At 33.1% G+C, this 22,136-nt stretch overlaps 1 protein-coding gene across 1 annotated transcript in view; it reads right to left on the bottom strand.

The window, feature by feature from the left end:
• HYCC2 (hyccin PI4KA lipid kinase complex subunit 2) overlaps positions 1 to 22,136 on the bottom strand; it is an 82,488-nt gene that overhangs the window by 41,166 nt on the left and 19,186 nt on the right. The window contains exons 3-6 of the mRNA XM_074191667.1: positions 21,884 to 21,962; positions 21,235 to 21,336; positions 15,027 to 15,206; positions 1,567 to 1,647 (exon numbers count right to left, since the gene is read on the bottom strand). Of these exons, the coding sequence (XP_074047768.1) occupies positions 1,567 to 1,647; positions 15,027 to 15,206; positions 21,235 to 21,336; positions 21,884 to 21,934 (414 nt within the window). The 5' untranslated portion in view covers positions 21,935 to 21,962. The remainder of the gene's footprint in view (positions 1 to 1,566; positions 1,648 to 15,026; positions 15,207 to 21,234; positions 21,337 to 21,883; positions 21,963 to 22,136) is intronic.

The raw sequence follows: 22,136 nt of genomic DNA, 5'->3' as shown, positions 1-22,136 counted from the left end.
AAGAAAACAAACAAAAAAACCAAGTTCATAGGACCCCAGGTTAAGAATCCCAGTGGTTCAAGCTAGAAAAACTGCTGAAACTACCAAAATAAAAACATCAATTATAGTTTTGGTTTAGTGTGATATCTTTTAAGGTTCAAAACATAAAGTAACGATTATTTGAAGTGAGTATATTACACAGATAAGCATCCTTTAAAAAAAATACTAGCCTTATCATTATATTTATCTCCAAATTAAACTATTTGATAGCTAATCTCATATTTTCAGCTATAAACCTACTATATTAATTTATACCCACTAACACCATAATTTAATTAAAATCTATTTCTCAGAAATATTTGATATTGAGAAGCCAGTCTTCACTAACAAAAGAAATAATTAAGTTCTTAGGTATCAAGAACCATTTATTTGAAAGTTTTCTTGCTATTACACTTGGATATCTCCCTGATGAATTCCTAAGATAAAAATAATACAATCCGAAACTACTAGAAAAGACTTCAATGTTTAAATGGTCCACTCACATTCAATTATAAATTAAGAATTTGATTAAAAAAAATTTAGATTATGAATTTGTTTTTCAAAAATGGTAGAAAGGTAGAAAGAGTCCACAAAAACTAAAATTCACTTACAATTTATTAGTACTTCACTACCCTTCAGCAATAACAATGATAATAAACTGCTGATCTATTATGCTTCCTAAGAAATAATGATATCATAAAAGGGTAGTCTACACTGAAGAGCTTCTTTATTCATTTTGAATTTAATTAGCAAATAAAATAATTTCCCCATATCATATTTTTCTATCTAATAAAACAGATAAAGTTCAAATATATTGTAGTATTATATATTGATATAGTATAGTGATACTATGAATAGTATATTGATACTATGAATTTCATGATTTTTAAAATATAATAAATTCATTACATAGTTTTGAAAGCTGTTTTGCTTATATGTGAGTCTTTTCAGTATTCTTTTTGTTTTTCTTTTGTGGGAAGGGAACCCTAAAAATATCCTTTTAAACTGAGAATCAACATTTATAATTACTATAATTTTTCTAAGAAAATAAAACAGGGAAGGAAAGGAGAGGGAAAGAGAAGGAAAAGGAAAGAAAATAGGAAAGGACTCTTTAGGAACTCTCAGATGATGCAAAATTTATTTAAAAAAATACATCTGCCCTCAAAAAAAAAAGTATTCTTAAAAGTGAACTCTTCCCTTCAAATAAACATTACCCAATAACCAATACATAAATGAAGAACATATTTTTAAAAATAACTAACTCAAAAGGATGAACCAAATGAATAAAAAGGAACAAAAATCTAACAGGTAAATTTATATTTTTCAGGATACCTTTCTTGCTCCTAGGAGTTATAATGCCCTATTGCAAGCTTTTATTTTTAAGATGTTCAATAGCAAGATGCAAGTAACAATGCATCTTATAAGAAAACAACCTGCATATAATAAGGTTTTTCTCTGGCATCATAAGAAATTTGATTTTTATTTCTTCCTAATAACCTAACTAATTATTCTTTTTTATTCTAACTAATTATTCTTACTGTTACCCACCTCATGGTATATTGAAGGCTTGGATAAGGAAGGGATGGTGAAAGATAGCACTTTATTGTTTCCATCTTTATCAGCAATTTCCTAAGGTAAAATAAAATACAAATATTAGAATTGAAAAAGAATATATTAAAAGGAATAATTATAAGTTTCTTCATTTTGGGAACACTATTAGCAAGCTAGGAAGTGATTTTTAAAAGCTCCTAATTTCTGAATCAAGAATATGTTAATTAAGCTCCATTCAGGGAATACAATCTCCTAATAGGATTTGTAAATAGTATATTTCACAGAAGAATTTACCCACAAACCCTGCATTTGAATAATGAAATAGAGTAAAAGACTATGAAGAACTGGAGACAAAGAAAATGTAATTCAACAGAACTCAAATATTTATCAAGTGGCTACTTCATACTTCTCAACATTGTTAGATACTTAAGAAAGGAGCAGAGAGTTCTTCTATCTTCCAGTCTCCTGCTGAACCCTGGTCTGCTGGCCTGACCAAATTCAATCAGCAATCCACTTGGTCTTCTCTTAAAATTCTTTCTTACTTTTTTTAATCCCTTTCTTAACATGCTGTAACTTCCTTTAATAAATCTCTACTTTCTTTCCAAAACCTGCATTCCCCAGTCTGAGCCATGATTCTTCGCAGGGCAGAACTAAATCAGCGGCTATATTTTGGTGACCATCCAAGGGATTCTCTTGCCCAGGCAAGTTTTTGCAAGGCAATGGGGTTAAGTGGCTTGCCTAAGGCCACACAGCTAGGTAATTATTGGGTGTCTGAGGCCGGATTTGAACTCAGGTACTCCCGACTCCAGGGCCGGTGCTCTATCCACTGTGCCACCTAGTTGCCCCTGCCAAAATTAGAAGAAAAGCATCAAGCTGGGAAGCAATCTTCACAACAGGAGTTCTGATAAAGGTAGCATTTCTAAAATATATAGAGCTGGAAGATTAATTTCTTTTAGAGATTAATAGGCTTCATATCAGATCACCTTGCCTCACTAGTTAGATATTATGGTCTCTGTGTTAAATTACAAATCTAGGAGAACAATGCTCAGGATATAAAGAGATGATCCTTCTGGGAAAAGACAAGACAAAAATTCAGGAAGGGATACAAAGATGATAATCTGCAGGTAGTGTGTGAGATAAAAATATCCTGAAGGAAAAATATTCCTCAGAGACTGAATCTGAGTAAAAGAAAGTTTATTTGCTTTTCTTGAGAAAAGGGTAGACTCACAATCTCAAAAGTGGTGGTTTGAGTTCAAGAGTTACACCAAGGTAAGGTAAAGCAGGTTCATATATTCATTTTCTTTTTTTTTAGGTTTTTGCAAGGTAAACAGGGTTAAGTGGCTTGCCCAAGGCCACACAGCTGGGTAATTATTAAGTGTCTGAGACTGGATTTGAACCCAGGCACTCCTGACTCCAGGGCCAGAGCTTTATCCACTATGCCACCTAGCCGCCCCTGGTTCATACATTCCTAATCACAGTTCCAATTACTTTTTTTTATTTGAAAAAAATTTTAATTAGAAAACTATTTCCTATTGTAAAGAAAGAGAAACTGATCCTATCATACCAGAATTATTTCATTAGGATTTTGTCTTTTTCTTCTGGATTTAGCTATGATCACTCTTTATTTTGGGACAACTAAGAAACAGGAAAACTTATCTTCCTGAGTTTAAATCTGACCTTAGACACTACCTATGTGACACTGGGGCAAGTCGTTTAACCCTGTTTGCCTCAGTTTCCTCATCTGTAAAATGAATTAGAGAAGGAAATGGCAAACCACTCCAGTATCTTTTCCAGGAAAACCCCAAAAGGGGTCACAGAAAATGGACACAAATGAAAATGACTGAAGAGCAATAACAAATTCTTTGACTGTGAACAGGAGATGCATATACCCGATCTACACTGTTTGAGATACTGATTCTATTCATTTTGAGATACTGATTCTATTCATTTGGCTAAAAGTCTGCTTTGAGAAGATGGTGTTGGGGTATCATAATAAGGAAAAGGAAGAACAGCTGAGAAAAGGAGGCCCCGAGTCCCCCTTTCCTACTTCTCCTGAGTTATTACCCCTAATTTTACCCAACTAGAGAAACAACTGGTCAAAAATTCACGCCCACACAAATCTCCCAAGCTCAACTCCTTTGACCTAGGGAATGAAGATGCTGGGGAGGCTATCTCTAGAAGGGAGGGGGGGGGGCATACCAAAGATTTTTCTCTTTAAGTGAGGGATAATTCTTGTACTGAAAATTTTGCGTATTTCTGAAGAGCATTAAACTTGTGTTATTCTCAAAAAAAAAAAAAGGAGCAGAGAGAACTCTGCTGCACCAGAGTGAGTGCGGAGTGGAGCACTGGCCTCAGAGCAGCCCTGAGGTGGGAACCTGCAGTGGGACTTGGCAGAGACACCCAGAACCTCCAAAGCTCTCAGCCACAGATGGTAAGAGGGTCAGGAGAGACTGTAAAGGTCTCTATTTGCACACACTCAGATCCAAGTTACAGTTTGGGCTTCCACACTACCATAACTGAGCAGGGACCCTCCTCATAGTTCCAAGGCAGAGAGGAGGGTCTGAAGCCTCTCATAAGACCTTAGAGGAATTAAGATCCCTGTGGATTGTCCTTAGAGACCTGCTTTGGAAGTATGGTAAATCAGTCATAGGCTGAGGAAATGAGCAAACAACAGAAAAAGAACCGTACCATAAAAAATTACTTTGTTTCCATGGAGGTCCAAAATACATACTTAGATGATGACAAAATCAAAGCTTCTGTATCCAAAAACCTCTAAGAGAAATAGAAAATGGGCTCAGGCTATGGATGAGCTCAAAAAAGACTGAAAAGCAATTAAGGGAGAAGAGGAAAAATTGAGAGAAGAAATGAGAGTAATGCAGATAAATCATGAAGACCGGGTGGCTAGGTGGCGTAGTGGATAAAGCACCAGCCTTGGAGTCAGGAGTACCTCTGGTCTCAGACACTTAATAATTACCTAGCCGTGTGGCCTTGGGCAAGCCACTTAACCCCATTGCCTAGCAAAAAACCTAAAAAAAAAAAAAATTCATGAAGACCAAGTCAGCAACTTGGTTAAAGAAATACAAAAAAAATACTGAAGAAAATAGTATGCTAAAAACCAATTTATGTTAAATGGAAAAAAAGCAAAAAAAACAAAAGGCAAATTAGGAGAAGAATGGCTTAAAAAGCAGAATTGGCCAGACGGAAAAGGAGATAAAAAAGCTCTATGAAGAAAATAACTTCTTCAAATGCAGAATGGAATTAAAGGAAGCTGACTTTGTGAGAACCCAGGAAGAAATAAAACTGTACCCCCCCCCCAAAAAAATAGAAGAAAATGTGAAATATCTCATTGGAAAAACTGACCCTGAAAAAAGATCAAGAAGATATAATTTAAAAATTATTAGGCTACCTGAACGACATGACCAGGAAAAGAACCTAGACTTCATTTTTTTTCAAGAAATAATATAATACAGCAAAATTGCCCTGAGATCCTAGAAGCAGAGGGTAAAATAGAAATTAAGGGAATTCACCAGTCACCTCCTCAAAGAGATCCCAAAAGAAAAACTTCCAGGAATATTATAGCCAAACTCCAGAACCCACAAGTCAAAAGAGAAAATTCTAAAAGCTGCCAGAAATGAGAAATTGAACTACCAAGGCTCTATAGTCAGTATTACACAGGATCTGATAGCCTCTACATTGAGGGCTCATAGGGTTTGGAATGATATTCTGGAAGGTAAAAGATCTTGCATTATGAACAAGAATCAACTACCCAGCAAAACTGAACATCCTCTTTCAGGGGAAAAGATGGAATTTCCTGCATGGGAAGAAGATACTGATAACTCATATGAACTTTCTAATTCATAAGAGCAGTTAGAAGGAGCATATAGGAAGGAGCTGAATATGATGGGATAATATAGTAAAAAGATGAAGTCATGGGTGATAAAGTACTGGGAAGAAAGGAAAGGAGAGGAAGAAGAGATTAAGATATTTCACATAGGAGTCAAGAGGAAGCTTTTACAATAGAGTAGAATGGGGGGAAGGCAAGGGGGAATGAGTAAGCCTTCATTCTCATCAGAAATGACTCAAAGAGGAAATAACAAACAAATTTAATAGGGTACAGAAATCTATCTTACCCTAGAGAAAAATGAGATGAAAGGGATGGGATAAAGGGAAATGGGGGAAGGTGACAGAAGAGAGGGAAGATTGTGAAAGAGGGTACTCAGATACAACACACTTCTGAGCAGGGACAGGGTGAAAGGGGAGAGGGAGAGGGAGGAAGGGACGGGGGGAGAGAGAGAGAGAGAGAGAGAGAGAGAGAGAGAGAGAGAGAGAATAGAAAAAATGAGAGTGGGAAGGAACAGAGTGGAGGGAAATACAGCTAGTAAACAGCAATTGTGGGAAAAATACTGAAGCAACTTCTTTGGTGGACTTATGATAAAGAAGGCAACTCATTCCAGAGACAGAGCCATTGGAATCTGAATACAAACTTAAGTTCTTTTTTTCTTTCTCACTGTTTTTGAGGTTTCTCTTCCTTTTTTTTTGGGGGGGGGGTTATGATTACTCTCACAACAAGATTATTATAATAATATAAAATTTTAAAAAATAAATACAAAATAAAGGAGTAAAGATTAAAGACAATTCTCTGCCCTAATAAAGTTTGGAGTCTGGTAAATGCATATTCAAATAATTGCAATAAAAAATAAGGAGTGATAGATTCATTAGAAATATTATAAAGTATTACAGAGATCTGAGGAAGAATTACCATTAACAACTGGGGGGGGGTGAGGCAGGAAGGGTAGAAAGAGGCAGGGAAGGTTATCAGTTGGCCTTTGATAGAACTAGAAAATACAAGTATTTTTATTATTTTTTTAATGGGTGGTAAGTAGTCCAGTTTGGATAAAGCGAAAAGTAAAGGCAATTTTATTTAGATAAGGTAGAACTTTGTATTTCAGGGAAAAAAAAGTTTGAACTGTATTTAGAAGGCAATAGGTCATTGAAAGTATATGAGTGAAGAGAAGTATATTTATGTATAACTAGCAAGATCTATTAAGAAGCTATTGTAATTATCAAAGAATTATGTGGAAGGTATTGTAATTATCAAACAACTAGGTAGGCAATGAGTAGTACTACATGGGAAGAAGCAGATTCCAGAGATATTAAGTAAGTATAAGCAAAGGTTTTTCATGTGACAGATTGGTAAATAGTGACACCAGAGAAAGAAATTATTTAAGATATGGGAGCAGATTTGGGGGGATCAAGTTTGGTTTTAGGACTAATAGATTTGAGGTACTAGTAGGACAGTCTGATAAATATGTTCTATAGGGAGCTGGAAGAATGACTTCAGATTTAAAAAGATACCAAAATTATTGATAAAGATCTGAAAGTAATGTGTGTGTGTGTGTGTGTGTATATATATATATATATATATATATATACAATAGGTGAATAAGTGAGAATATTAAACTCATCAAAAAAAACTTTTATTTTCATGTCACCTAGTTTTTCTCTTGTATTTCTCTCTCTTGACAACTCCCAGAGTCATCACTTATTTTTTCCAAATTCTTTATTTTTTTGAATTTTACAATTTTTCCCCTAATCTTGCTACCCCCCAACAAAAGGCATTCTATATTAGTCTTTACAGTGTTCCCATGCTATACAAAGATAAAAATTGAATGTGTTGAGAGAAATCATATCCTTAAGGAAAAAATAAAATATAAGAGATAGCAAAATTACATAATAACGCCTTTTTTTTAAATTAAAGGTAATAGTCTTTGGTCTTTGTTTAAACTCCAGAATTCTTTCTTTGGATACAGATGGTATTCTCGACTGAAGATACTTTAAAATTGTCCCTGATTGTTGCACTGATGAAATGAGCATGTCCATTAAGATTGATCATCACCCCCATGTTGCTATTAGGATGTACAGTGTTCTTCTGGTTCTGCTTATCTTGCTCAGCATCAGTTCTAGGTTTCTTTGAATTCCCTCCTGGTTTCTAATTGAACAATAGTGTTCCAAAACTTACACATACCACAATTTGTTCAGCCATTCCCCAACAGATGGACATTCACTCAATTTCCAATTCTTTGCCATGCTGCTATGAATATTTTTATACAAGTGAGGTTTTCACACTTTTTCATGATTTCTTCAAGGTATAGACCCAGTAGTGGTATTGCTGTATCAAAGGGTGTGCACATTTTTATTGCCCTTTGGGCATAATTCCAAATTGCTCTTCAGAAAGGATGAGTTCACAGAGAGCCATCACTTACAACAAAGAATTTTTTCTTAAGAAAAAGATTAAATAAAACAAAATCCCCATTTATTTGGGGGAGATGTATCTTTTGCCTTAAAGCTAAACTAGTTCTTATTAATTAGTTTTATAATTCAGTCTCAATGTTTTTTTCTTTGTATTTAGTATTTACATTGCTGTCTTATACTTTCCTGGCTCTGTGTAGTTCATTTTTGTATCAGTTTGTTTATTTCAAGGATCATGGAGTTTACTATTACTTACAGCAAAGTAAAATTCCATTATTTTCATATACTGCAATTTATTTATGCACTCATCAATAGATGGCATATACTTTTTTTTTTAGGTTTTTGCAAGGCAAACGGGGTTAAGTGGCTTGCCCAAGGCCACACAGCTAGGTAATTATTAAGTGTCTGAGACTGGATTTGAACCCAGTACCCCTGACTCAGGGCTGATGCTTTATCTACTACACCACCTAGCCGCCCCTGCGATGACATATACTTTGTTTTTAATTATTTGCTACCACAAACAACTGTTGTTCTAAGAATTTTGGTTTGTATGGTTAATGATTCCTTTAAATACTTAAAGAAATATATGTTTAGTAGTGGTGTCTCTGAGTTAAGGGTTATGAACATTTTGATCATTTATTTGCGTAGAATCACTACACAGATTTACAGCTCCACTAATAATGCATTACAGTGTGTTTTTCCACAATGCCTCCAATATAGATTATTCCTCTAATTTTAAAAAAAATCTTTTTTTTTGGGGGGGGGCAATTTACCGGTAGTAAAGTGAATGAGGGAGGGTAGTATCTTATTTGCATTTATTTCTCTTATTATTATTGATTTGAAACATTATGTCATATGTTTTGTTTTGCTTTTTTTTAGTTTTTGTAAGGCAATGGGGTTTCCACAAGATCACACAGCAAGGTAATTATTAAGTGTCTGAGTCTGGATTTGAACTCAGGTCCTCCTGACTCCAGAGCTAGTGTTCTATCCACTGCGCCACCTAACTGTCCTGTATGTTTTTAATAGTTTGCAATTCTTTCTTTCAAAACTATCTGGTCACTTCTATTAAGAAAAGGATCTTCATCTTATATATGTTTTCTATAAATTTTGGAAACCAGAGTCTCAGTGGAGAAAACTAACAATGATTTTTATTCCAGTTAACTGCTTCCCTTCTTACAGTATAGGCATTAATTCTGCTTGGGCAATAAAATTTTAATTTCATGTAATCAAAAGTATCTATTTCAAAGGGACTCATGATGAATAATACTATCCACTTCCACATTGAGAAATGATGATGTTGGAGAGCAGGCTAGCATGTTTTTTCCTCCCTTTGTTTTAAACTTGTTTTTCCCCAAAAACATGGTTAATGAAGAAATGAGAGTAGAGAGAAAGGGTGAATTTGGAATTAGAAATAATATAAAAATGAATAAATTTTTTAAAGTATCTGTTTTATCTTTTGTAACTGCCTCTATTCTTTGCTTGGTTAAGAATTCAGCTCCTACCCAAGAGCTGTGAAAGGAATATATTGCTTTTCTTAAAATATTTTTATGGTATTTAATCGTATTTATTATAGAATATGATATGAGGTGTTAAATCTAAGCCCAATTTTTTGCCAGGTTGCTTTCCACTTTTTTTAGAAGTTCTTAATCAAATATGTTGATTGCTGTTCTTTAGTACTATTCCTTTTCCTTTTTTATTTCATTATTTCCCTCCCCAGTCTAGATATTTTGTTCTTCCAAATAAATCTAGCTCTATAAATTATCCCATTGGTAGTCTGAATGGAATAGTATTAAATCTGAACTAATTCTGATCTATTATCATTTTTATTTGATTAGTATTGCATAGTACTGAACTCAAGCTATTTAAATTCTTTATTTTTTTAAAGGAGAATTCTTATCTATGAATTCTAATACTACTTCTAAAGATGCTCACATGTGAATAGGCTGCATTTCTAGTAGCAATGTAGCAGAACCAAAAAAAAAAGATTTCAGTGGAAATTAGAGGATTTAACTATTATGAAGGAAAACACAACTACCATGCCGTAAAGAGTGATTTCAGACTAAGTAAAACTATTCAAATCATTACAGTTGTACAAATTATTTGTTGTATAAGTTAATTGTGTTAAGCTATACATTAATATAATGAACTGTCTTACATGAACTGTCTCTACATTTTTATTCAAGAGCAACAGATTAAAGTGATTTTTAAAAACCAGCACTTCCTCTAAACTCCCCACTTGTGTCATCTTCCCCATCACCCATCCCCCCATAAAGATAATTATATTTTTCAGAAATACATATGACAATTTTTATACTGAAAGTAATTTCTATTATATAATTTCCAAATATCTACCCTCCATGTCAATAAATGTATAGCTCCTTACATAAGCCAGCAATTAGATCAAGGAAAATGTTGCTGAAATCATTCAAGACTATTTGTTTCCACTATTTTGTCCAAAGTTATGTTTCTTGAGTCATAATGTTATCACTGTATATCATTATCATACTGATCACAAAGAATTCTAAAGGGAAGGTAGTCAGAAACAAATAGAAATGCTGTTCAGTATAACAAGTCAAGATTTAGATAAAAAAAGCAGCAATATTACTGGAACACATACCCAAAAAGTCCTTTCTATACTAGCCATTTGACTATAAACCAAAAACTATTCTTCCCTAACTTATGTATAATGGCCACATCCTAAATTGGAGAAAGAGCTGTATCTTTAAATGTGCCTAAATAAAAACAAATTATATGATTTGATTTTAAGAAGACTGCTTTTCAATGTGAATAAAACTGAAACAGAGTCACCAATATTGAAAAAAGGAATAATTTTAATATTATAGTTTATTAATTTATTTTTATTTATTATTTATTTATTTAAAAAAATTTTAATTTTCATTTAAGGCAATGTGACTAAATGACCTGCCCAAGATCTTACAGCTAGATAATTATTGTCTGAGGCCAGATTTGCTCTATCCACTGTGCCATCTAGCTACCCTTAGTTGAATAATTTCAAAAGAAATATTTTAATTTCACTACAATTTTTTTTTTTAGGTTTTTGCAAGGCAAATGGGGTTAAGTGGCTTGCCCAAGGCCACACAGCTAGGTAACTATTAAGTGTCTGAGACCAGATGTGAACCCAGGTACTCCTGACTCCAGGGCCGGTGCTTTATCCACTGCTCCACCTAGCTGCCCCTATTTCACTACAATTTTATGTGAAATTTTCTTGATGGGGTTTATAAAACAAGCCTTGGGAAGGGAAATACTGTCGAAGATTCAGAACACTATGGGGCTACTAAGGAACAGAAAGTAAAAGACAGATTACAGAAATTCACTGGGACATGCAGAGATCAAGAGAAAGTAGTCTAAAGTGGCATTCATTGTAGAACCATGAGTTTGGGATAAATTTACCATTCTTTCTTGAGGTGAGAAAACAGGAATAAAATATGTAATCATAGTACAAATATGATCATGACTGTCAATGTGATTAAGTTGGGAACTCTGACTCTGCAAACGTGGGCAATCCATTTTATACCTCTGGATTAAAATTTTCTTACTTGTAAAATGATGGGGGGGTTGAACAAATGATTTAATGAATACAAAATGTTATGTAAACCTTAAAATGTTTTTAAAAACAGCATTATTTTTCCCATTATATGTAAAGAAAACTTTAAACATTCATTTTTTTAATAAAATTTTGAATTCCAAATTATCTTCCTTTCTCCCTACCATCCTCTCTCTTAGACAATAAATCTGCTATCAAATACACACACACACACACACACACACACACACACACACACACACACACAATCATGTAAAGCCTATTCCCATATTGGCCATGCATATCGTGGAAGAAAAAACAGTTTGCCAAACAATTAAGAGTGTACAAAAGGAAAAAACACATATAAAAAAAATAAAGCAAAAACAGTATGCTTCAATATGGATTGAGTCTCCATCAGCTCTTTCATGTGGAAAGCATTTTCCATCATAAATTTTTAAAAATTATGTGGACCATTGTACTGCTGAGAAGAGATAAATCAATCACATTTGATCATCATAAAATGTGGTTGTTACTTATGGTTTCCTGGTTCTGTCTATTTTACTGTGTGTCAGTTCATATAAGTTAAAGTTTAATTTAAATACTGCCTTATTACTCATAGAATCATAGATTTAGAGGTAGAAGGAACCTTAAAGGTCTAAATACCCTCATTAAAATGAGGAGGAAAAGAGATCAACAGAATACAAATGGCAGAGAAAGAATTCACACCCAGGTCCTCTAACTCCAAATCCAGAACCACCATCACATTGCCAGGCTGAATGTCTGTTATTAATTCTTAAGTCCTTTCTAGCTTTAAGACTTTAAGTCTTCTGCTCCACAACAGCAGGGTTTCTTAACTATCACTGTGTCATAGAACACTTTGGCCACCTGGGCAAGTCTATGGCCCCTTCCCCACCATATCTTTAGGGACAAATGTTTTTAAATCATTTTTGTTATAGTAACATCACAAAATCTGCTTACAAAAACTGTTAAGACAAAACTTAATTTTAAGGCTATTTGTTAGACAATCCTAGAAAGAATGAATAATAAATTAAAGCTATAAATAAAAAATTTTCTCCTCTCCAAGTATACCCATCTTTTTTTTTTTTAGGTTTTTGCAAGGCAAATGGGGTTAAGTGGCTTGCCCAAGGCCACACAGCTAGGTAACTATTAAGTGTCTGAGACTGGATTTGAACCCAGGTCCTCCTGACTCCAGGGCCGGTGCTCTGTCTACTGAGCCACCTAGCCGCCCCTATACCCATCTTTCCAAGATCTGGATGATCTTTGAAATGCTCAGGACCAGATCGTTTCGCATGTGAATTCCACAAATATTTAAAGAAAAATTCATTCCAGTAGTATAGAAACTATTTGGAAAAAGAGGCAAAGAAGATCTTCTTTTATAACACACAAACTTTTAGCTGATACCTAAAACCAGAAAGAGCACAAGCAGAGAATGAAAACCATAGATGAATTTCCCTAATGAATAATGTAAAAAAAAAAATTGAAATAAAATACTAGCAAGATCATTACAACCAGATGGATTTATAACAGGAATGCAGGGCAGGTTCAATATTAGGGAAACTATAAACATAATTGACTATATTAATAGCAAAATCAATAGAAGTGATATGATTATCTCAATAGATGCAGAAAAAGCTTCTGACAAGATAGAACATCTCTTCCTACTGAAAACATCAGAAAGTATACAAAATAAATGGAGTTTTCCTTAAAATGATAAACAGCAAGCACCAGCCTACATCAAATACCATGGGGATAAGCTAGAAGTAGTCCAAATAAGGGTAGGTATAAAGAAAAGGAAGTCACTATCACCACCATTAGTCAATATTGTACCAGCTATAGCAATAAAAAATGAAATCCAAGAAAATAGAATAAGCACTGAGGAAACAAAACTATTACTCTTTATAGATGATAAACAGCAACTAAAAGAGAATCAACTAAAAAAATTACTTGAAAAAATTAACAACTTTAGCAAAGTTTTAGTAAATTATCCCACATGAACTACTTGCATTTCTATATATTACCAACAAAGTGCAGCAACAAGAGATAGAAAAATTTCATTTAAAATGACTGTAAATAATATAAACTACTTGGATGTCTAACTGCTAAAGCAAACCCAGGATTACAAAATATTTTTCATGCAATAAGGTCAGATCTCAACATTTTGAAAAAGAATGATTGCTCATGGTTAGCCTTAGCCACTATAATTAAAATGACAATTCTACCTAAATTAATTTACTTATTCAGAACAATTAAACTACCAAAAACTTAATTGTATAGAGCTCCATAATAAAAATTCATCTGTAAGAACAAAAGGTCAAGAATATCAAGGGAATTCATGAAAATAAAAATGTGAAAGAAGACAGTCTGACTATACAAGATTCTCAACCTATATTACAAAACTTTAATCATCAAAATAATCTAGTACTGAATTAGAAACAGAGTGCTGAATCAGTGGCATAGATTTAGGTACATAATATACGTAGTAAAGGACCACAGTAATTTATTATTGATACCCAAAGATCCAAGCTTTTGGGACAAGAACTTTTTGACAAAAACTGCTGGGAAAACTAGAAAACAGTTTGGCCAGAGACTAGGTATAGAACAATATCTCATATCAAACACTAAGATAAGAGCAAAATGGGTACATGATTGAAACATAAAGGGTGTTAACATAAGCAAATTAGGAGAGCACAGAATAATTTATCTTGTCACTAAAGTAATATCAAGGGATTTTGAACTGATCCAACCATTCTGGAGAGCAATTTGGATCCATGGCCAAAGGTGTTAGAAAACTGCATACCCTTTGAACCAATAATAGTAATACTACATCTGAATTCCAAAGAAATAAAAAGAAAAAAAGGGGAGGGATATTTATAACTGCTCTTTTTTGTAATGGCTAAGAACCAGAAATGAAGGGGATGTCCATTAACTGGAAAATGGCTGAACAAGTTGTGATATATAATTGTGATCAAACACTATTGTGCTTTAAGAAATGACAAGCAGGATGTTTTCAAAAAAATCTATAAAGATTTATATGAACTGATACAAAGTGAGGTGAGCAAAACCAGAAGAACACTGTATATATATAGTAATGGCAACATTGCATGATGATCAATCATGAATGACTTCGCTACTAAAAGACTTGTGATGAAAAAAGTATCTATTCAAGAGAAAGAAGTGATGGAATCTAAATGCAGTTCAAAAGAATACTATTTTTCACTTCCTTTATTTTTTCTAGGCTTTTTTTTTGACTTGTGTTTCCTTTCACAATATGACTAAGAAGGAAACTGTTTTAAGTGATTACACATGTTTAAACTGTAGCAAATGGCTTACTGTCTGGAGAAGGGGAGAGTGAGAGAATTTGGAATTCAAAATTTTTTTTAAAATAATGTTAAAACTTGCTTTTACATGTAATTGGAAAAAATAAGATATTCAACTTTTTTAAATAATTAAGACAAACATATTAAATATTTAGTTCACACTTGTTCACACTCAAACTCAATTGAAAAAATCTAAAAAATTTGTTATTTTCTCTAAGTATATTTTATTTTATCATGCATCTAAAACTGTTACATTATTTTCAGAAGATTTGTTTTAAATTCACTTAAAGATACAAAACAACTTCTCAAAAGTTCCTTTTACTTACCAAATTATAGATCCCTAGTAGCAATGCTTCTATGCAACCATTGCTCTGTCTGTCCCGGCTAACAGTAAGACGTAAATAAACCCATATCAATTCTGGTAAGAACTGTAGAGTGAATCTCTTGAGCCGAACTTCAGAACTACGATATAACTCAAAAAGCTGGTGACAGACAGGCTCTAGGAGCTAAAGGAAAAATAAAACAGGATAATTACAATCACCTTTTTTTTTTTTTTTGGTTATGACTATATAGAAGGAAATGAAACAATTATTCCTGAAGAAACAGAAAAAATCTCAGTATCTAGATTATTGTGTAATTTTAATTTAGTTCACTCACATGATAACATTAACCAAATTAGCACTACTGACTCCAATATAGGAAAAGAATACCACAAGAAGGACCAGGTATGTCAACTGATACAAAAACTTATATATAATTTTATTTTATTGTTTTGGTTTTTTTTAGTTTTTTGCAAGGCAAATGGGGTTAAGTGGCTTGCCCAAGGCCACACAGCTAGGTAATTATTAAGTGTCTGAGACAGGATTTGAACCCAGGTACTCCTGACTCCAGTGCCAGTGCTTTATCCACTGTGCCACCTAGCTGCCCCATAATTTTATTTTGAAATAAAAATTATCATCCTACTTCTATTTTCTTTCCCTTATGGATGAAAAAAATTACACAGCATTAATGTAGTAATTTGGTCCTTTGAGTCATTCTAAAATTCAGGCCTTTTAAGTGCTAACCTCATCACTAAAATAGGTCCCTCAAGAAATGTGTGATACCATAGTGGCATACCTTTCACTTATACTGTAGGCAAGGGTTATGAAAGAAGGAAATAGCAACTGACCTCTAAAAAGTACAATAATACTTCAACTTTCCCTTTCCTTGTTTTTTCCTCTTACCCTAATTGCTAAAAAGCCTGTTACTTAAAAAAAAAAACTCCAACAGGCAAATAATTTGAAATTTTTAAGTATTTTTGCTCTTCATCTCACATTCATAGGAAGTTATAATGAAAGTTATAGGTTACACTCCATCCCAATATATAATGTATATAATATTCATCTTTGGTTAGATTCAAGTGTTACTATGAAGTAAATGATTTTATATCAGGAACAAAGTTAAGAAGGACAACATTAGCACGCATTTTTGTTGTTTTAAAATTTAAGAAGATTTAGTTGCTAATACAAAGAAATAGATGGACATACTTAAAAGATTAAAGCAAAGTGATATTAATTTATCTTTCAAAAATTATACAAAACTTCTTAAATGACAGAAATATTGCTTTTATATTTATTGTGAATTGTGGATTCCCCATAAAAATCACGCAATTTTACTTATTCTGAGGGAAACTCATGACCCAGAAATAGAAAATTTTACCAGTAAGACATAATTTTGTCATATTTTTCCTTAAAAAATATTATAGATTGTGCCATATTAGCAATGAATAGGAAATGCAATCCTAAAACTATCTGGACATGAAATAGTCAAATACTCGGATTTAACACCAAAACTTTAAAAATGAAGTCTATGGCTTTTTGCCCCATAATTCTATTAAGACTACATGAGCCTAACTACATCTGGGAGCCTGCTTGAGGGTAACTATACCCATCCTCTTTCCTTTTATCTGAGGAAATGAAGTATCCCTCCCTCTTTGTCAAGACCAACATTCCACCTGTGTCCTTGGGTTGGTTTTTTATCTTTCGAATGTACTTTTTTTTTAGGGTTTTTTTTTTTTTTGCAAGGCAAATGGGGTTAAGTGGCTTGCCCAAGGCCACACAGCTAGGTAATTATTAAGTGTCTGAGACCGGATTTGAACCCAGGTGACTCCAGGGCCGGTGCTTTATCCACTGCGCCACCTAGCTGCCGGTGTTTTTTTTTTATCTTTAACCTGTTTTTTTGCCTGTTTCATCTGGAAGCTGACTCAAGCAATTCATTTCCTTTCTCTCATTTTCAAATTCTTCCTCTCTAATCGATATTTTCCTACTGTTTGCAAAAATGCTCTGATCTCCTATATACTTAAAAATTAAATTAAAAAAACCCAAAGCAACTAACCTTAATTCAAGACACTACTCTATAGCTGTCTTTTTCTTCACTAGTAAACTTCTACAAAATTTTCTTGCAATTTAGCTTCATTATAATGCTCTTTCATAGAGATGTAAATCTAATGGTCTTTTTTTCAATCCTCTACACTCCCTCCCTGATTAATGATTCTAGTGGGGTTTTTTTTAATTAATTTCTTAAGAGCAGGAACTGTGTCATCTTTCATCTCTGAAGTCCTAGAGACTAGCTCAGTAGTGTGCACATAGTATATACTAGCAAGTGGCCTAATAAATCAAACTAAATTGAAGATATGCTCTTTATGGTTCTGGCTTTTGTCAATCTCTCTAGAACAGGAATTACAATATATCAAATTTTCTAAAACACAAATCACCAGACCCTACATAATCCCACATTTCAGATAAACATAACCTAAAAGTTTTTCTGTTAATATAAACAAAAGGAAAAGATAATTAATATAGAAATGATTTTATATCAGGAAGTAAATTGAGGACAACACATTAGCAGGCATTTTGATGTTTTAAAATTTAGGAAGATTTGGGGCAGCCAAGTGGCTCAGTGGATAGAGCACCAGTCCTGGAAACAGGAGGACCTGAGTTCAAATCCGGCCACAGACACTTAATAATTACCTAGCTGTGTGACCTTGGGCAAGTCACTTAACCCTATTGCCTTGCAAAAAAAATTAGGAAGACTTCGTAATAAAAAGAAAAAATGTAAACAAAAACAAAGAAATGCTAAGGGAAAGGAAAATGATATAACTGGTTTTTTGTTCTAAAGTGCATGGTGAATAAATTTTCATTTCTTCTAATTATTTGAAATTCCCCAAGATTTTTCCAAGTACTTAGCTCTAGTAGCCTTAACTCTGAAAATATTATTTGGCTGGAATTGGAAGTGATCTAATCATCTAATCCAACTGGGAATAGGGAAAACCAAAAAAAGGGCTACTTCAAACAATGATCTTTGATCTGAGTCTTGAAGAGAGTGAAACAAAGGAGGGTTTTCTGGGTATGGCAACAACCAGTGAAAAAGCACTGAGCATAAAGGGAGGACTGTGAAGACAGAGAGAATTAGGAAAGAAAATTATGAAAATTTAGAAAGGAAAGAATATCCAGGAGAAGGTGATTAACAATATCAAAGACTGTAGAGTGGTCAAGAAAGAAAGAAAGAAATAAGAAGAGGACATTAGATTTGGAAATTAAGAGATCACCAGTAAATTTGAAGAGAAGTTTTAGCTAGATGATGAGGTCAGAAGCTAAATCAGAATAGTTAATGAGAGTGAGAGTTGAGGAAGTAGAAACACTGATTACAGATGGCTTTTTCAAGTAGTTTAGCTCCTCAAGGTCAGGGCATCTTGATATACGAAGATAGCTAGCAAACTGAAGATTAGCAAAATTGTGGAGATGGCAGAGTATCTGCTAGAAAAGACAAGATGGAATGGGTCAAGAGTTCATGAAGAGCAGTTTGTCTTATAAAAATTTTTATTTAAGAAAACTGGCATGTCCCTTTATTCTTCATTTAAAATGGCAGAATCAAGACACCAGGTTTTATTTAGCAATGGGAAAGAAATACATGGGAGTTCCCCCTAAAAGAATAGACTTGTGGTGGTGGTGGTGGTGGTGGTGGGTGGCAAGGGAAAGTTTGAGAGCTAGTACCTTTGTAACAGCAAAATAAAAGACTGATTAAAACTGATGCCAAATTCAAATTATGTAAATGAGTGTGCCCTCCTAAAGATACTTTGCAATCCCAAATGGCTTTTTAAAAATTAGCCTTGGGACTGTTAGAGATAGCTGTTGAGTGGAAAGAACTGGTTTGGGAATCAGGGCTCAAATCCCACCTACCTCAGCCAAATACAGGTAATGTGACTACAAGCAAGTCACTTAATTTCTCAGTGCTCCAAACTAGTTTAGGGTGAAAGTCAAATGGATTCTTGACTTTTTCATGCTTTTTCAAGCAGCATACTGAATTAGCCAACCACAAAAGTTACATTTTCTATGATGTACTGTATTTTATTTGATTTTTATTTATCATTTCCCAAATACATTTTAATATGTTTTGGCTGCACTAGAGACTAGGAAGAGGTTTGGCACCTTTGCTCTAGACAATGCTCAAAGATTAAATTGCAGATATGGTGTTAATCTGCATTGATGGAAGAAATTCCTTACCAAGAGGTTTCTATACAAATGAAACCATAGGTATAAGTCTCTATTCCTTTGGGACTTTTCCAGGCTTAACTCTTTGTTCTCAGCTGACCCTGGGCAAGTCAGTTACTCTCTTCCTGCCAGTTTTCTGATTTGTTAAATGGAGATAATAATAGCAATTATAGCTGAGGGTTATTTTGAGTATAAATGATATATTTGTAAAAAATGTTTTGCAAGTACTATGAAGTGCTACTGTTACTAGTATATAACAAAGAAAATGAACTGGTAAAGCCCCCCCCCTTATATTTTCCTATCTTTCCTATAAATTAAAAGGTAAGAAACTTTAAAAATACTGAAAAGGTTAAGAGTATTTAATTTTTCATAAGTAAACACAGAAAAATATTTTTAATAGTAAAAATTACCCATGTTCCAACTACACTACATTGCCCCATCTCACCAGAAGATTCTTATCACCAGAAAAGACTCTTTGTTACAAAACCATACTATCAGAAACATCCTTGTCAGTGAAAGTCAAAAATCATTAGTTAGCTCCACAGGGAAGAAACAAAAAAGTGGAGAAATAACATTTCTATTGAAAATAAATAAAAGCAAACATGTTTCATGTAACTGATTAGATTTTTAAAGCTACATTTAAGCAATTTAAGTCCTAATACAAACATTCAGTGGCTGAGTTTTCATTTCATTCAGCATACCTTATAAATAGCATAAAAGTAATTTTGAGAAAATTACAAATACTGTAGAACAGAGTATGACTGCCCATGAAGAGTTTACACTTTAAAGAGAGGGCAAGACATAAATTAATTTTTAACAATAAACAAACTTTAAACATTAAGACAGCACAAAACAACAAGGAGTAAAGGAAATAGAACCTTTGAGTCTGGGATTCTAAAAACTGTCTTTATCAAGTATATCGCTCTACTAATGGTGTACTTGGATAAATACTGAAACACTAGAAATATACTGCAAAGAAAAAAAAAGGCCATTAAGTATAAATGTAATTGTTGCTACTACTTATAAGAAGCACAAGACCAAAACTAAGCCATAACAAGATTAGGTAATGGGGTTGGGAAAGAGGGAATGAAGTTGAAGGCAGCAAAGGTGAGTAAGCAAATTTTTAGTTATACAGAGAAAATAAAGAAGCACTTTTAAGTCAAGCTGCTTGTTAGGAGAAGATTACCTGAACTTCTTCAAACTCACTCCAGTAAACAGCAGAGGCATCGAGGAGGCTGTATCTGGGAAGATAAGAAGCTACTTTCCTGTGTGTTCCTTTTATTTTCATTTTAAAGCACACAAGAAACCAGTGGTGATCAAAGTTTTCCCGAGAACTTGTGCCACATTATATTAATTTAACATCTGATATGAAAGTGATGTGTGTGTGTATATTTATAAGAAATTATACTGGAATTTAAGAAATATCTGCCTTTTACTTCTTTTATTCCTTATTAAGCTAAGTAATTAGAAAATATTAACTGAAGTAAATTTCTTCTTTTTATTTTAATATTAAATTTATCACTAGATTGTTGCAGTCCTTGTTATAAGTAAACTAATTTAATTTTACTGATTAATTTGAATATATTTTATTATATGCCATTATAAGTCACTGAATATTAATGTCTGTTTATACAAATCTTAATGAATATGTTGATCTAAATATTGTTAACACTTGGCTTCCAGAAAATAGTTCCACTGCTCAAATTTAAATGGCTACTGTAAAAACGGTCACTGAAACGAAGAGATTAAAAGACAAAATGGACTAGATTTTTCTCTGATTTTAAGTGTATTTCAGAAACTTTTGTATACTTGCGCAGGGAGAAAAAAGCAAAAGCAATTGTCAGAATGAGAAGTAATAGAAAGTTTTTCATTCCCCAAGGTAAAAATAGTTACAATAGTACTAGTAATAAAAAAGAAAGTAAAACCTCGATATTTAAATATTTATGCATATATTAATTCACATACTCTCATAATTCAAAATTATATTTCTTATGAATTCTCCTACCTCGTTATTTGAGTCTTGAATGACTTTATACAGAGCTGGTACCAGTGTTTTTTTTCTGTGTAGAGTTGCTGCATAGTTGGTGATCTGAGTTTCAGGTAATGCCTAAAAGATCCCAAAACAAAGAAGGCAAAATTAACTGATTAATATTTGGGAAGCCAAAAGTTTCTCTATATTAGCAGGAAAAAAATCTTTCAAAAGTAAAAACAGTTAACAATTAAGCAAATTAACTTTGGAAGGTGAGTGAAAAATTTCAAGTTACAATATCTGAAAATCTGTGATACAAAGTATATATATATATATATATATATCTAACTAAAAAAAACTGGAATTCACAATTACATATGAATTGTATAATCCTGTAGAACTATAAATTGACTCAGATTCAAAGAAAATTAATGAATGATTTTTACTGCTTTCAGTTTTGACCTTTAGAAACAAGCACATTACTTGTTTAGTGCTAATAATTCACAACTGTTTCCCTTAAGTACTTTTGAAATCGTAAACTTTGTAAAATTATCTATATAAAACATAGAACAAATTTACTGTTAGTCTGCCCTTTTTAAATTTTATGCTTGAATTACCTTTAATTTGAATATTAATGATATATACTCTCATTAAAAGCTCACTACAATGTCTTAACATAATTTACCTTGAATTCTGATAGCCATTCTTCCACTACACTTCGTTCAGATCCCAACATCTTCTTATAGCTTTGATTCCTCTTTTATCTGGGGGGGGGGGGGGGAGAAGAACCACAGGTAATAAATACAAACAAAAGTCTTAAATTCAAAAGAAAAAAATCAATCCAGGACATATGGTAAATACATGAAAGCTAGCATTTATAACAAAGTTCAATAAATATTCCTTTCAGAAATAAACATTTTAATGGTGCTTTTAAAATC

This window comes from Macrotis lagotis, chromosome 6 (assembly GCF_037893015.1).
Source record: "Macrotis lagotis isolate mMagLag1 chromosome 6, bilby.v1.9.chrom.fasta, whole genome shotgun sequence".
Lineage (NCBI taxonomy): Eukaryota > Metazoa > Chordata > Mammalia > Peramelemorphia > Peramelidae > Macrotis > Macrotis lagotis.
The sequence above is the reverse complement of the archived record's forward strand: the minus strand, read 5'-3'. Positions and strand labels throughout refer to the sequence as shown.